General features: G+C 40.8%; 1 protein-coding gene across 14 annotated transcripts in view; it reads left to right on the top strand.

The window, feature by feature from the left end:
• CATSPERE (catsper channel auxiliary subunit epsilon) overlaps positions 1-14,042 on the top strand; it is a 176,387-nt gene that overhangs the window by 141,213 nt on the left and 21,132 nt on the right. For 7 of the 14 annotated variants that reach the window (XM_017870387.1, XM_017870386.1, XM_017870389.1 and 4 more), the window contains one exon: positions 6,499-6,656. The exons of 3 other annotated variants lie outside the window; for them this stretch is intronic. In XM_017870387.1, the coding sequence (XP_017725876.1) occupies positions 6,499-6,656 (158 nt within the window). Of the gene's footprint in view, positions 1-2,789; positions 3,224-3,255; positions 3,401-3,667; positions 3,961-6,498; positions 6,657-7,065; positions 7,238-14,042 lie in introns of those variants that run through there. 4 more of the 14 variants (XR_001885184.1, XR_001885185.1, XM_017870390.1 and 1 more) reach the window with 4 other exon arrangements.

Below are 14,042 nucleotides of genomic sequence, written 5' to 3' on the forward strand. Positions count from 1 at the left end.
GCCGGGGTGACACAGTGAGACCTTGTCTCAAAAAAGAAAAAAAAAAAGATCAAATCAAAAAATAAAAATCATAAGGAATTAAACTGGTAATTAAATCAGTTAAAAGAAAACTTATCCTCCTAATTTTTCATTGAAGGATTGAAGGACATCCAGGGGTCTGGAGTTAGGGATAGGTATAAATGATAGGTGAGGATGATATCCCCATATCTTACAAAAGGCACCTAAATATTCTAAGATTCTGCCGAAATAACATACTCCAAAGAAGCAGTGAGCTCATTGGGTAACTGACAACCATGAAGCCTGCCTCAATCGGTATGATATGGTACAATGGTTCTCAAACTTGAGCATACATCAGAATCGCCAAGAGATCTTGTTAAAATAGATGGCTGGGTCCCGCTCCCAGAGTTTCTAATTCAGCAGGTCTTGGGTGGGGCCCAAAAATTTGCACCTTGATGATACTGATATGCTGATGTGGGGACTATGTTTAAGAACAATTGAAATAGTAGCGTACAGTCTAGAAAGACTGTGGAGTGCCCACACCAGGCCCTACATATTCGATTCTACTGCGTGAGAAACTTAAAGCTCACCACTGAAAGGGTGAATTCAGTCTGAAGTCTGAATATAACAGAAAGCAGGTACCTGCAAAGACTAGTTATGTCCTCGTGAATAAGGCCACTCTTACTGATGGGTGTCATTGTTACATTGTATCTTAACTCAACATGACAATCAGGGCTGCTTTCTTCCTGAAACATAGACCTGAAATGAAATAGAAAGCCTTCCAGTTATTGGAGCTACACTGATTGCTACATAGTCCTTCTGATTCTAGAAGGATGAATGACACCTACATTTAAAAAAAAACCAGGGAAGTAGCTCTGGGGACTGTAAATTCTTAGGGAAAACACTGAAGGACTCATAAGCAAAAGTGGCATTTTCACAGTTCTCCTGGTAAGGTTGGAGGTTGAGAAGGAAAGTGAGAATGTGGGTACTGAGTGCTTGTCTACATCCACACAATACAGAATCAGATTTGAGTTTCTTGAAGTGGCTGAAGATACTAGACAGGAAAGTCCTTGGCTAAAAAGGCTAAAAATTGTGTATAATGCATGAGGCTAGGGGAGATTTATTTTTTCTTTTTTTTTTTTTTTTTTTTTTTTTTTTTTTTTTTTTTTTTTGAGACAGAGTTTCACTCTTGTTGCCCAGGCTAGAGTGCAATGGCACAATCTCAGCTCACTGCAACCTCCGCCTCCCAGGTTCAAGCAATTCTCCTGCCTCAGCCTCCCAAGTAGCCGGGATTACAGGGATGTGCCACCACGCCTGGCTAATTTTGTATTTTTAGTAAAGTCAGGGTTTCACCGTGTTGGTCAGGCTGGTCTCGAACTCCTGACCTCAGGTGATCCACCCACCTCAGCCTCCCAAAGTGGTGCTGGGATTTACAGGCATGAGCCACCATGCCCAGCCAAGAGATTTGTTTTCTAAGAGGCTGGGTGGTTTGATCAAGAGGGCTTTCACATGAAAAAAGAAGGGGGAAAAAAAAATAATGGCAAGGGAGGGGGGAGTTTTAATAATGTAACAGGAAATATCAGGCAGTGATATCTTTCTGGTAGTGACACAGAAAAAGAAGCAAGAGTCAGCAGGTATCATCATTCACGTTAGGAAATAACGAAATAGGAAACAATGTAAATATTCCTGCATGTCTATATACAAAAATATATAATGACACAAGGCTACTAAGTCTTTGCTAGCAATGCTTTGTTGTATGATATATGCACAGCATCTGAACATATTTGGAATATACCACGTCCTTTTCCAATTAAGTTCATGGACCTATGTATTAACTAACTTGGTAGGACAAGTTTCACAGTTTATTTTTGACCTGGAAGAACGCTTCACCAAAAAATATAAGGTATTTTTTATTTTCAAGTGGGGATACATTAAAATGGGTCTTTTACTTATTTTCATTAACCCAACATATTGTTTCATAAAAGTGCTACAGACCACAATGGCAGAATGGTAGACAAAGGCAAGAAATGCTAGAAGAAACAGATTTTCAGAAAGCAATGTCAAAATGATTTTTGGAGTTTATCGAGACATATAGTAATATTTTTAAATTAAATATAAGCAAGAGTTTTAGGGATGCCACTTATGATTAAAATGTAATTATAGAATAATTCACCTACATAAAATAAAATGACCTGCTAAGAAGGGAAATAGAGGAATTTTCAGTGAGAAGGAAATATTCAGCCTTTATCTCTCCCCTTAGAATAACTAGTCCGGTCTGTGTCCATTGAGGCGTCTGTTCCTAAGTTCCCACTCCTGACCTGGCTTTTTATCAAACGAAGGATGCAGTGGCCTGTACACAAGAATCCTTCAAAAATCCTTCCCTGGATGATTAGTCAGTTCTGGTAGTGTGTTTTGAATTTTTGTCCCTTCCAAAACTCATGTTAAAATTCCATCTCCAATGCGGCAGCACTGAGAGGGGGAGCCTTGAAGAGGTGATTGGATGATGAAGGCAGAGCCCCCATACATGGATTAATCCATTCACAGATTCATGGATTAACGGGATAATGGACTCGTGGGTTTCATGGGAGTGGGACTGGCAGTTTTATAAGAACAGGAAGAGAGACCCGAGCTGTCATGCTCCACCCCTTGCCATGTGATGTCCTGTGACACTTTGGGACTGTGCAGAGTCCCCACTAAGAAGATGGCCCTCAGATGCAACCCTTTAACCTTGGACTTCTCAGCCTCCTTGGAAAGGCATGAATTCCTTTTCCTTATAAATTACTCCGTTTCAGGTATTGTTATAAGCAACAGAAAACAAACTAACACACAGTGAAAGCCTCCTCAGCTCAGCACAGGTTGCTTAAGCTGTGTTCCTGGAGCTTCTGCACCTGGCACCACCCTGCACGTGAGTCAATCTACTGAGTCTCTCCCCTGCTGCCTGGGGGTTTCCTTCCCGGAAAGATGCCACAGACAGGGCAGGTATGGCAACATGGGCACACAACACATTTAGATTCTTTATAATGACTCTAACTGAAGCCAGAGGATCTATGACAAGTCTGTTTTCTCCGAAAATTCCTTGACAGTACAGGTCCATACAACTCTATGCACAACAAAACTCTGTCCGTCTTGTGATCTCCTCCTTTGCTTTTTATACAAATACCTTCCAGACTTTTCCCAGAGGTCTGTCAAAGTAGAGCTGGACACATGTGTTCCCTGTCCCTGGTTACTATTTACTTCCTCTGCTCTTTCATATCACAGTTCCATTAACCCGAGGAGGGAACCCACAGCCAAGGCAACCAGCCAGGGGCGTACACACAGCCGAGTATCAGGTGGGCCTTCTGCTCCATTTAGTCAGACTGGGCTTTTGGCTCCACTCATACTTGCGGTTACCAGAATATAAATGGTAAGCCACCTTCTCCTCCTAATCCTTTTTCTTATTTTTAAAATTAATTTTTTATTTCCATTTTTACCATGTAATATATGCATGTAAAACTCCTCATCTTGATGGCCTGTGCATATTACTCTGAACTCAGTCGGGTCACATGTTAACATTTTTTTCTGGAATGCATTTTAGCCTAAAATTTTATTACTCACAACAATTGTCCTTCAACCTGGCTGGGGCACTGGCACTCTGATGAACAACCTCTAAACATTCCTCTCATTGTTGCAGCCCTCATTATTAATTCATATTCCTGGGAGAGAACTTGGATTGGTAGAGCTGTCCTGCCACCAACTCAGTTATGTCCTGGGGTTGGGAGCAAAAGAATCTGTGCCTGTCAGCTTCTGGAATGAAAGGTGGGGACTTGGAATTACCCTCACTCTGATGATATCCAAGAGGAATCAGCATTCTATTAAAAATGATGATGGACTCTGGACAGACAGAAAAAAAAGACAAATATCCACAAACATTGCTCTCAGGAAGAGGTGCTACTGGAATTCTTTAATTAAAGTTATACTGTTAAATTAGCTACAGACTTTGATGACAATTTCATCTCCTAGAATAAATGAAGAATACAGTCATACATCACTTCACAATGGGAACATGTTCTGAGAAATGCTTCGTTAGGCAATTCTGTTATTATGCAAACATCATAGAGGGTACTTACACAAATGTAGGCGGTGTAGCCCACTATATAACTAGGCTATGATAGAGCCTGTTGCTCCCAGGCTGCAAACATGAACAGCATGTTACTATACTGAATAATGTCAGGAAATGGTAAGTATTTGTGCAATAGGAATTTTTCAGCTCCATTGTAATCTTATGGGACCACTATTGTATATGTGTTCTGTCAGTGACCAAAACATTGCTATGCAGTACACGACTGTAATTGATTATTGGAATGGAAGTAATAGTATGTAGGATATGTCTGTATCCTCACATTTCATGATATCCAGGTAAGTAAGGGCAGGCCTAATCAGAATTGTACCTCGCATCTGAATAAAACAGTTTTCAAAAATTTCAGGCCAAGTATTGTGGCTCATACCTGTAATCCCAGCACTTTGGGAGGCTGAGGTGGGAGGATTGCTTAAGTCCAGAAGTTCGAGAGAAATCTTCGAGAGAAATCTGGGCAACATAGGGAGACGCTACATACTCTTTAAAAAAAAAAAAAAAAAAGGGCGGTGCGTTAGGTGCTTCAAGTCCTGTAATCCAGCACTTTGGGAGGCTGAGACGGGCGGATCACGAGTCAGCGCTCGAGGACCATCCTGGCTAGCCACAAGGTGAGAACCCCGTCTCTACTAAAAAATAACAAAAAAACTAGCCGGGCGAGGTGGCGGGCGCCTGTAGTCCCAGCTACTCGGGAGGCTGAGGCAGGAGAATGGCGTGAACTGGGGAGGTGAGCTTGCAGTGACTGAAATCCGGCCACTGCCAACTCCAGCCGGGCGACAGAACGAGACTCCATCCTCAAAATAATAAAAATAAATAAATAAATAAATAAATAAATAAATAAATAAGGTAAAAAATTAGCCAAGCATGGTGGCACATGCCTATAGTCCCAGCTTCTAGGGAGGCTGAGGCAGGAAGATTGCTTGAGCCTGGGAGATCGAAGCTTCAGTGAGCTGTGACTGTACCACTGCACTCCAGCCTGGGTGACAGAGCGAAACTCCATCCCTAAAAACAAAACAAAACACACATTAATTCAGTAAATGTATCTTGACTACTGTGTGCCAGACTGAGGATACAGCAGCATGCAGTAAGCTTCCCTCTAGAGCTTATCGTTATTGCCATCTAATCATGATAACATTTTCATCCACGGAGTTGCCATGAGGAAGTCTCTTTGAGACTACGCAAGAGCTGATTCATCACAAAGCTCTATTGACTAGGAAGTTGTTTGTGAAGGAGGAATGTTTCAAGATATGCAGAAAAAAGAAAAATACCACTGTCTTAGTACATGTTGTACTGCTATAACAGAATGCCAGAGGCTGGGCAATCTATAATAAATAGAAATTGATTAGTTCATGATTCTGGAGGGTGGGAAGTCCAAGATCAAGGGGCTGGCATCTGGTGAGGGCCTTCTTGCTGCATCATCAGATGGCAGAAGGCAAAAGGAGAGAGAGGGTGAGGGCGAGTGAGAGGCCAGGCAAGGGGGCCTGAACTCATCCTTTTATAAGCAACCCCCTCCACGATAATGGCATTAACTCATTGATGAAGGTAGCGCCCCTGTGAGCCAAACCCCTGGTAGGACCCTTTAGACCTCACTTCCCATCTCAACTTTTGGGATCAAGTTTCCAACACGTGAGCTTTGAGGGATGCATCCAAACCATGCAACCTTGAAGGATGTTGATAGACAAAAGCTCAGACACATCCAAAGTAATGGCCTTGTAAGGTTTCCTGTTTCCTTCAAATGAGAAGCTTTCAGAGAACAAGAATGGTAGAGGAAGAGTCCTTTAAGTAGGATGTGAAAACATATAGGATCTAAAAGAACCCAGAAGCAATGCCATGTAATAGTAGGATCAGGTATCTGCAAGTTTTAATAATCATTTGCTTTCATTGTGTTTGTTTTAACAGAGTAACCTTTAAAAATACAGGCTTGTTTCATCTGTGTTTTTTAAAAGGCAGGCAGGAGAGAGTTTGTATCCTGAGACCCGTAGAAAGACATGGTAATGGTAATGGGGTTCAATGAAAATCCTAGGGGAAGATAAAAACCCAAGGATGTACTATCTTGACTGTTGTGTCTGTACCTTGTGATCAAAATTGTTTCTGTCCCCAGTTAAGCATCTTTGGAGCATTTTGTATTTTGTCGATTTAGGAAAATAATATGCTTACATTCTCAACACTCTAATTTAATTGTTTATAAATACATTTGCTTTCACTAAGCATCACTTTTTATCAAATTTTAACCCAGTGTAGCTCTTAAAGGGCTATATAGAGCACTGCAGTGGTAAAATAGAAGGGAATAGCCATTATATCTCTAAATAATTTTTCAAGAGAAATGAGACTGTAATTTTGCTTATCAGAGTCATAAAATGACCTTAAAATTTTTGTCTTTGTTTCTTGTTCAGAACTATATACACTGTTTTTCTTATGCTATGGGAAAACCAGGAGACTTAAATCAACCATACGAGATTATCAACAGTTCTAATGGTAACCATATATTTTGGCCCCTGGGCCATTCTGGAATGTATGTATTTCGTGTGAAGATCCTGGATCCAAACTATAGGTGAATATATGTGTTACTGTAATAGTGTTAGCATTAGTTCTTCAAAATGAAATCTTCATTTTTTTAATTTGATGCATCCTATACATTCAATCATTGTTATTCTTGTTATTTACATATTTGCTTTTTCATTTTGTAGCAATCACATGAAACATTCTATGTGGGTAGAAGATTTTATGTTAAGTGTTAATTAAATTAATCAATTTACAATTACATTCTAAGGACTTTCCTGGGTTCAGTTGCCATGAAAGATCCAAATATAAGCACAGTCTCATCCTTCAAGGTATTTACAATTAAGCTGCCTGGAGAAGGAGGAGTGGGGTGGAGGGGTGCACATAAAAGCCAAGGAAAGTTAACTCAGAGCAAAATACAGGAGATATTTTTCAAATATAATTATTTGCATTATTGACAGGCACAATAGTAATTCAGAGATGGGAAAGAGTAATGCTATTTTGAGCAGTAAAAGAAAACTTTCTGGAGAACACAGAACATCAGTAGAATTTACATGGCCAGAAGACTGGGACAGACGCTTCCAGTGAAAGAAATCACACTAATAACGGAATGCAGCTAACTGTTAGCAAAAGGTTAGCATATTGTCTACGGCTTGTGGAGTCGCAAAGGAAGGCAGAAAGTGCCCTGAATGAGGAAGGTGGAAAACAAAGGAGGGAGACAAACTTACAACAATTCATAATATTTAAGTAAATTTCAGCCCATGTCCTAGACACCTTCATTAGTGTCTTCACAAGGAAAGCGGTGTGATGAAAGCATAGTTCAAGAGAAATTAGCCTGAGAATAGCATAAAGAATGGTACGGAAGAAAAACAGGCCAGGCGCGGTGGCTCACATCTGTAATCCCAGCACTTTGGGAGGCCAAGGTGGGAGGATCACCTGAGGTTGGGAGTTCGAGACCAGCTTGATCAACATGGAGAAACACTGTCTCCACTAAAATACAAAATTAGCCAGGCATGGTGGCGCATGCCTGTAATCCCAGCTACTCAGAAGGCTGAAGCAGGAGAATCGCTTGAGCCCGGGAGCCAGAGGTTGCGGTGAGCTGAGATTGCACCATTGCACTCCAGGCTGGGCAACAAGAGCGAAACTCCCTCTCAAAAAAAATAAAATTAAAATAAAAGTAAAAATAAACTCTACATGGATAATGGAGAAGAGTGACGTCAACAAGGAAAGTGGTCAAAGGAAGGCCTAGTGGCAATAAGAATGGAAAGAAGGGAAAAAAGAGTCTGATGATGAGAGATTATATCAATCTAACGTGGCAAGTAAAGAAGGACTCGATATAGTTTCATGTTTTCTAGACCAGGTGATTAAAATAATGGTATTTCCTTTGAGCACAATAGGTAATGGGGTAGTTTTTCTTTGGGTGAGGTGTTGAGATAAGAGTTTTGAGTTTGAATTTGAGGGGACAGTGAGATATCTAAGTGAAGATGTCCTATCAACAGTTAAGATTTCTAATCTGGGCCCGGAGTGGAAAGGAAGAGCTGATGATAAAAAGTTAACAATACGGGGCCGGGCGTGGTGGCTCAAGCCTGTAATCCCAGCACTTTGGGAGGCCAAGAAGGGCGGATCACGAGGTCAGGAGATTGAGACCATCCTGGCTAACACAGTGAAACCCCGTCTCTACTAAAAAATACAAAAAACTAGCCGGGCGAGGTGGCGGCGCCTGTAGTCCCAGCTACTCGGGAGGCTGAGGCAGGAGAATGGCGTGAACCCGGGAGGCGGAGCTTGCAGTGAGCTGAGATCCGGCCACTGCACTCCAGCCTGGGCCACAGAGCGAGACTCCGTCTCAAAAAAAAAATAAATAAAATAAAATAAAAAAATAAAAAGTTAACAATACGGATGTAGGTACCTTCTATGGGGATTCGAGGAGCGTACAAAGGTTAGCTGACTGATTATAGAGAATGGAAGGGCTTTGGGGGACACCCACTGTTAAGGAATTTGGGGTGATGAGGAAGAGGCAGACCAGTGAGTTATTCAAATAAAAGAAAAATGAAGACAAAAATAGAAAGGTAATTTTTAAAAACGCAGTAAAACAGGATATTTAAAGGTGACTATCACTAACAGAGATGTCCCAAACATGTTCTAAAGTCATGATTATCAATGCAGGATTTGAAAAGAGGGTGTCTCAAAACTGGTTATTTCCACTATTAGCCTCTACTATTAGCCTCTAAGCTATTCAAAGACACCTTCAAAAGAAGGCTGGGAGTTCATGAGAAAGGCTGACAGAAAGGATTTCTTCCAGGAGACTTTTCCGAATGCCATGGGGACAAGAATCCTTCCCCACAAGTAAGAGGGGGCTTCAGAAAACTACTCAGGGAAACTAACATGGGCCTCCTGGTTTGGGGATGGGGGAACAAGTATTATGCCTAATTCTCATCTAGAAAGTTTAAAGGTAAGAGGATGCCTACAGGTGCACTGACAATAGGAGACATTAAATGGGGCTAAAAAACTGATATTTTATAATGATAGGAGGTATCATCCATAAGGAAGATAAAATGTTCATGAATTTTATGTACCCAACAAAAAGCCAGACAATACATGAGACTAAAACTATTAGAAACAGGGTAAGAATATGACAAAAACACAGTTTTATTAGGAGATTTTAATATATCTTTCTCAGAATTTGATAGATCAAGTAGTCATAAAATAGATAAGCAAGTGGAGAATGTGAATAAAATTATTAATTAACCCAAGTCAAGAGGTAAGTAAAGTGGAGTCTTGGTTTATCTAGGAATTAGGATCTAAAGTCAGTTTGTAAGGATAATATTGTATGTGGCCAAAATTACTTTTGATTTCTCATAAACGGTGTCATGCTAGAAACTGAAATAGCATCTCTCAGTGAGTCCAGTAGAGCCAGTAGTTCCACCAATATTTCAACAGATTACTGTTTCTTTCGTTTTGTCCCAGTTGAAATACTTGATCCACATTTTAAGCCATGTGGTAGAAAAAATGGGTGCTGTTTGTCTTTTAACACTAGAATCATCTTTGTTGTGTAAGATGTTCACATGTGAAAGGCTCAGCAGAACTAAGACCAACTATGAAAAGGGGAGATTCCAGTTTCCCATGTCTCATTCACTTCAGAATAGAAGCACATTGAGTGGGTAGTGGGGAGGATCTGCCGTATCTTACAATGCCTACAGAGCGCACACATTCTCTCCCAGTGCCTAGGGAGACACTGTAAGTTACAATAATCTTATGGTGAACCAAAAATAAAATTTTAACAAGTGAAAGAACATCATTTTATAGGCTACAATTCAGGCTAGAAACTAAAAAATATAAATAGCATTCTATTTCTTACAATATGACAGATACAGTGTTCAGGGAAAGCCTTTCCTGTACAGTACATTTAACACGCATACACCTTTTAAATGCATGGCCACATTGATGGGAAACTGAGGGAATTATCTGTAGGCCAGAAATTCCGAAAAAGTGCAAATTCATTACATCCTGTTGGAGTTATCTAAAGACACTCTATCCTCCCTAGGGTTATCTGCGTATCCCTGGTGACCTGGATCACAAGGCAATATGTAGGAGAAAGGAGAACAAGTGTGGGGCCCTAGCAGAGATAGAGAGTAGATCAAAGAACCTAAGGCTTTGAAGGGCAGAATCCTTAGGGAAGATGGCAAGGATACATGCCTGAATCGATCCTGGCTCCAGATTTAAAAAAATAAAATAATTCCCTAAGAGTTTTAACTACAAATGTACACTGAATAGATTTCAGCCTGGATTTCATATTAGCTGACTGTCCAAAAAGAATAATCTAGCCACAAATTTAAAGTGGCCCCAGCCTATGAGTGCCTCCAATATGCTCAGCAGAAGCAAATGTATGCCCCCTCTGGAGGATTGTGCTTTAAGCTCAAGCCTCAGAAAATTCCCAAAGGAAAAGCACCAACCAACAAAACATAAGAGAAGAAATCATGAACAAGGGTCAACAGAAACAACAATCCACAAAACTAACCTACAAAGCTTCCAATATTGGGTTTATTACATACAGAATACAAAACACGTAAGCTTAAATGCTGAAATGTATTTACAAGAGAGCTCTGAAAGTACGATGAAAGAAGAAGAAACCATCCAAGGTGACCAGAAGACCTGGAAAGAAACAGAGAAAATTTCAAAAAAGGAAAATATAATCAACTTAACTAAAAACTCAATACACAGATTAAACCAAAGACTACATTCATGAAAAGAAAATTAGTCAATGGAAAGAACAAATGTCCTCGACCGTCCACGTCCTCATTTACTTTTCCCAAACCTTCAACTTCCAAGTATCTCCACCTACCATAGTGTCATTAACCCTAAATAATCACAAATGTACTTATTAGCCCCCGAAAGAGAACACACTGAAGTGTCACAGCCAGTCCCAAGTCCAAAGTCTGAATGATGCCCAGGCCTCCTTTAATTCTGTCATGATCCTGCCTTCCTGTTCTGTACCCTGTGGCCTTTATGATGGCAGAGTTCCCACTACCAACACACCTTACATAAAAGACTAGGGGAAATGGGGGAAAGAAAGATCAGTTCAAATAGATGACAGCTAGGTAGAAAATAAGTACAGATACTGTATTCCTAGTATCTACATGTGATCATGAAGCTATAGTTAGTATGTTTTATTTTCTCCATTTTCTAACCTATGTTCACTGTGTCTTTAGCCAGTATTTCAGGTTTATCTCCTAGCAGAATAACCTTAATTTTCTGTGGGTTTTTGAGACAGGGTCTCACTCTGTCACCCAGACTGGAGTGCAGTGGCGCGATCTCAGTTCACTGCAACCTCCACCTCCCGGGTTCAAGAGATTCTCCTGCTTCAGCCTCCTAAGTAGCTGGGATTACAGACATGTGCCACCACGCCTGGCTAATTTTTGTATTGTTAGTAGAGACGAGGTTTCACCATGTTGGCCAGGCTGTCAATTTTCACTACTAAGGAATCTGAGCTCTTAGCAATCCCTATCTGTACATTCCTGGGGCCATAAGTGAAATCGTGAAATTCCACTCCCAGTTCCATCACTTGGTTCTTAGATTCCCATATTCTGGCTGTGGGAGAAACACCTCTAAATCTTACTCACTGACAAAAGTATTTACTTCATCGAAAGAGAATTCCCCAACCTCACAGATAACCTTTCCTGCTAGCTTCACAGCTTTACAATATAATCATCCATACCAGAGCACTTCTGCGAGTAAAATAAAGCTTTATTAACATTTACACCCAAGCAGCAGGTGTAATACCAAAAGTATCCTAGGTAGCTAGTAATTATGGTTACCCTCATAATAAATAGCAGCCTTAAAAGTCCATGCTACTATTCTGTGAGGCCAGTGAATTACATGTATATCAGCCCTTTGCCTTATTTTTTTTTTTTTTTTTTTTTGAGACTGAGTCTTGCTCTGTCACCCAGGCTGAAGTGCAGTGCAGTGGCGTGTTTTCAGTTCACTGCAACCTCCACCTCCCGGATTCAAGCTATTCTCATGCCTCAGCCTCCCAAGTAGCTGAGACTACAGGCACCTGCCACCACGCCTGTTTATAATTTTTGTATTTTTAGTATAGATGAGGTTTTGCCATGCTGGCCAGGCTGGTCTTGAACTCCTGACCTCGGGTGATCTGCCTACCTTGGCCTCCCAGAGTGCTAGGATTACAGGTGTGAGCCACCACCTCTCTGCCTTCTTTTGCTATAAAATGAGTTCCTTGGCTAGAAGCAATCTTGTGGGGATAACATGAAAATACATACGACACTCGTTATATCCCTGTGTGGTGTTGCACGCAGAGGCTTTGTAGAAAAGGCAAATTCAAATCCCAAAATTGTCACAGAAAGAATAAATCACTGTCCCCTCCATGCCATAACCAACCTGTCACCAGATGGCTGTCTGATACCTCTGGATTCATATACACACAGAAGGCTTTGGTTGGTTGCTGCCACTGCCAAATACAGGCACACCCCAGAGATACTGTAGGTTTAGTTCCAGACCCCCGCAGTAAAGCGAGTCATGTGAATTTTTTGGTTTCCCAATGCGTACAAATCTTATGTTTACACTACACTGTAGCCTATTAAATGTGCAACAGCATTGCACATTGTCTAAAAAATATATAACTAGCTTAATTTTAAAAATACTTTATAGCTAAAAAATGCCAACAATCATCTGCGCTTTTAGCAAGTCATAATCTTTTTGTTGGTGGAAGGTCTTGCCTTAGTGTTGATGGATGCTGAATGGGGTGGTGGTTGCTGAAGGTTGGGGTGGCTGTGGCAGTTTCTTAAAATAAGGCAACAGTGAGCTTTGCTGCAACTATTCCTTTCATGAAAGATTTCAATGTAGCATGCCATGCTGTTTGGCAGCATTTTACGCACAGTGGAACTTTCAAAACTGGAGTCAGTCCTCTCAAATCTTGCCACTGCTTTATCAACTAAATGTATGTAATATGATAAACACTTCGTTATTTCAACAGTATTTACAGCAACTTCACCGGGAGTAGATCTGATCTTAAGAAAGCACTGCTGGGCGCGGTGGCTCACGCCTGTAATCCTAGCACTTTGGGAGGCACAGGCAGGTGGATCACTTGAAGTCAGGAGTTTGAGACCAGCCTGGATGGCGAAAATCCGTCTCTGCTAAAAATACCAAAAATTAGCCAGGTTTGGTGGTGGGTGCCTGTAATCCCAGCTACTTGGGAGGCTGAGGCAGGAGAATTGCTTGAACCCGGGAGGCAGCGGTTGCAGTGAGCCGAGATTGCGCCATTGCACTCTGGCCTGGGCGACAGAGCAAGAGTCCATCAAAGAAAAAGAAAAAAAAAGAAAGAAACCACTTTCTTTGCTCATTTGTGAGAAGCAAAGCACTATCATCCATTCAAGTTTTATCATGACATTGCAGCAATTCAGTTCCATCTTCAGGCTCCACTTCTAATTCTACCTCTCTTGCTATTTCTGCCACATCGCAGTGATTTCCTCCACTGAAGTCTTGAGTCCCTCAAAGCCATCATGAGGGTTAGAGTCAACTTCTTCCAAACTCCTGCTAATGTTTATTAGGTAAAATTGATATTTTTACCTTCTCCCATGATCATGAATGTTCTCAGTGGCATCTAGAATGGTGAATACTTTCCAGGTTTTCAACTTATTTTGTCCAGATACATCAGAGGATTTACTATCCATGGCAGCTATAGACTTATGAGATGTCATTCTTAAATAGTAAGACTTGGAAGTCAAACTTACTCATTGATCATGGGCTGCGGAATGAATATTGTGTTAGCAGGTATGATAGGCATGAAAACAACATTGATCTCCTTGAACATCTCCATCTGAGCTCTTGGATGACCAGGTGCATTGTCAATGAGTAGTAATATTTTGTTTTTTGGGGGGTTTATTATTATTATTATTATTTTTTTTTTTTTTTTTTTTTTTTTTTT

This window comes from Rhinopithecus bieti, unplaced genomic scaffold, assembly GCF_001698545.2.
Source record: "Rhinopithecus bieti isolate Rb0 unplaced genomic scaffold, ASM169854v2 scaffold_5132, whole genome shotgun sequence".
NCBI classification, from domain to species: domain Eukaryota; kingdom Metazoa; phylum Chordata; class Mammalia; order Primates; family Cercopithecidae; genus Rhinopithecus; species Rhinopithecus bieti.